Here is a 2844-nt window from a genome sequence, read left to right as displayed (position 1 = left end):
CCTTCTTCCCCCACCATATGTGCAGTCGGGTAAAGGGTTATTAAATAACACTTGGGGGTATATGTCCCTTTATATCCCCCCTCTAGCACATCATCAGCTAATGGGGTGGAGGGGTTTAAAACTATATGAGATTATAACACCTCCCACCTCCCATGCCTATCCTGTGAATTAGAGCGGCTTAACTTTAAATACAATTTTTTAAAAATGAAAAAAGATTCCATACTTTTTCCTTTTTTAACAGTCCTGCATAAATGCTCTATTTTGAGTAGAATTTATGTAAATTTCAACCCTTCCTCAGTATAATAAAACATTATTAAGAACCCATTTGTAAATTATTTAGACTGTATGTTTTTGAGTAGCAACATTCAAGTATAAATAATGATTACGTGTCATTCGCACAGTGTAAGAATATGCATTTTCTGTAAAAACTTTATGTCATAGCCACGTGTATATTATAGTCTAATTATTACCAAGTGGAGCAAGCATTCGGGAAAAATAATGAGATCATTTATTCATTCCAATAGCCCCAGCATACAAATGTTTGCTTCTGGTACGTACCACCAAGCCTAAGAAATATGGAAAACAATGAAGAAAGAATGAGTCGACTATCAAAGGTAAAATAAAAAACCCCATCAACCTACCTAGGATATGTGTAGAGTCTTATAACGGGAATAAAAACACTTTATTTCCCTCCTGTTGGAGTTTATGTTCTGAACACTTTATAGGTGAGATGGAGTTACCTGTTACGCTGTCACACAAGCATATATTAAGCTTTACGACACATAGCATATGGATTTTCTGACTTTATTTTGTCACTAGACACTAGAAAGCATACAATAGGTAAGCAAACTGACCCTTATGAGCAGTTATGTCTATGTAACCATGAAAGATCAGAATCTACCACTTGTCAGTCAAATGACAATTTGCGATAATATATTAGAGAAAGTAAAATAGAGAGACTGTTTGTATATCAGTCAATCACTAACGACAAAGGTGTATTTTTGTAGGTTGCTCCTGTGATCAAAGCTAGAATGATGGAATATGGAACCACCATGGTCAGCTACCAGCCACATAGTGACAAAGTTAACTTCTTTCGCATGGTGATCTCAAATCCAGCCGCGTCCCATCAGGATATTGATTTTCTAATCGAAGAAATTGAACGTCTTGGACAAGACTTATAAAGGGACCCCTAAGGCCGTTCCAAGTCTTTAGGTATACGACAGAGTTGTTCCAAATGTGTGAATGTATTTGTAGTTCCAAAGTAGTTGTATATATATTGTGCCGTTAAACTTGACAATAGCTTTTTTTGTTTTAGAAACATTGCTGCTTTACAGTCTCACACTTAGATTTTTATGTTCTTGGTCCTATGTGCAATATGTTATTTAAACGTCTAGGAAATTAAAACTTATATGTAACGTATCTCAAGTATAAAGCAACATGAATGCTACATAACACGAATGTGCCAAATGTTCTAAAACACTATGCTTCAAAGTACGTTCCATGGGGCAACTTTAAAGGAGATGAGGCATTCTTTAAAGTCAAATACATTGCCTGTTAGACCGTTCAAAATGGGAAATTCTAATTTAAATTTGATACACTTAAAGACCTATGATTTTACGAAAGAAAATATATATAGATATATATAGATATTACAAATATCCTATTTTGTAAAACAGATTTTATTTTGTATGTGTTATAGGTATTTCTAATGGTATCACTGATAACCAAGAGGTTTGTAACCTTAGAGGGATACTTGAATTATATCCTAACATGCGCAATCCTACATAGTCTTAAAATAAAACACTGTATATTTTGGGTCCCCCAACATAAAAAAAGGGGTTTTCTTGATGCTTACCCCATAACCCGTAAAATGCGCAATCAGTATGCTTGGGTTTTGTTACATCGGTGTTTATTTCATGTTAACTGGTCCCCGCTTTGACATGAACCCGATGTCTTAAAACATACTGAATAATAAGAACCTTGGGTCCGAAGTAGCAAAAGGTAAAATTATTGATCACTGCCCACCAATAACTTCAGAACCTTGGTTTTTAGTAATATTCAGTGGTAGTAAAAATATACAATGTATGAAAAGAGCCAATTTTATTATGATAAGAAAATATTTTATTTTCATTCATTTCTGGAAATTCTTTATGCACAAAAAACTTTTTGAATTAACAAATATAACATACTTTTTCTCTCTCGTATTATTGTTTGCACATATTTTGTACATACTGTCCTTATTAACTAATACTGCCTATTATGGGTCGTTTTACTTAAATGTGAGTTGTAGAGAGAGGCACAATCTGTGAAAGTTCAACTTGAATCTTCTATTATCTTCTATTCTGTGTTCCTCAAATCCTCAGACCCCAGTAAATATCACTGAAACCCATAGGGATATATCTATTCACACATCAGTCACACATTAGAATTATTATTCACATACGTTCAAGGTATACGTTTGTACCTGGCGGTAAAAGGAAATCGATGAACAACAAAACGAGAAATCTTATAGCAATCAGGCATATTTCATTTGCATTTCAGCGACATGTCCCGGGCCAACTAGACTGACACAAAAGCAGGGGGCAGATTGCCATCCTGGGCTATCCGGCCCCCCATGTGGCACTGCTTAATGGGGTGATTACAAGGATGATCTCTTCCCGCTGGTCCATTTACACTATGGAGGCGGCGCTGAGCCTAATATTATCTCAAAACATTAGAACATTTTTATGGGACCTTTTAAATTCATTCTATTAATGAAAATTAGCTGGAAGATTGATTTACAGCATTGCACGGACTGGATATTTTCTTTGGAATCAGGAACAATTTTTTTTATTATTTATTATA

At 34.8% G+C, this 2844-nt stretch overlaps 1 protein-coding gene across 2 annotated transcripts in view; it reads left to right on the top strand.

Annotated features, from left to right (window-relative positions):
- Window positions 1-2007, top strand: part of GAD2 (glutamate decarboxylase 2) — a 35804-nt gene extending 33797 nt beyond the window's left edge. For both annotated transcript variants that reach the window (XM_053466931.1, XM_053466932.1), the window contains 2 exons: window positions 525-614; window positions 1008-2007. In XM_053466931.1, coding sequence (XP_053322906.1) covers window positions 525-614; window positions 1008-1181 — 264 coding nt within the window. In that variant the 3' untranslated portion in view covers window positions 1182-2007. The remainder of the gene's footprint in view (window positions 1-524; window positions 615-1007) is intronic.
- The last annotated feature ends 837 nt before the right edge of the window (window positions 2008-2844 follow it).

The sequence above is a fragment of the Spea bombifrons genome, chromosome 5, assembly GCF_027358695.1.
Source record: "Spea bombifrons isolate aSpeBom1 chromosome 5, aSpeBom1.2.pri, whole genome shotgun sequence".
Classification (NCBI taxonomy): domain Eukaryota; kingdom Metazoa; phylum Chordata; class Amphibia; order Anura; family Pelobatidae; genus Spea; species Spea bombifrons.
The sequence above is the reverse complement of the archived record's forward strand: the minus strand, read 5'-3'. Positions and strand labels throughout refer to the sequence as shown.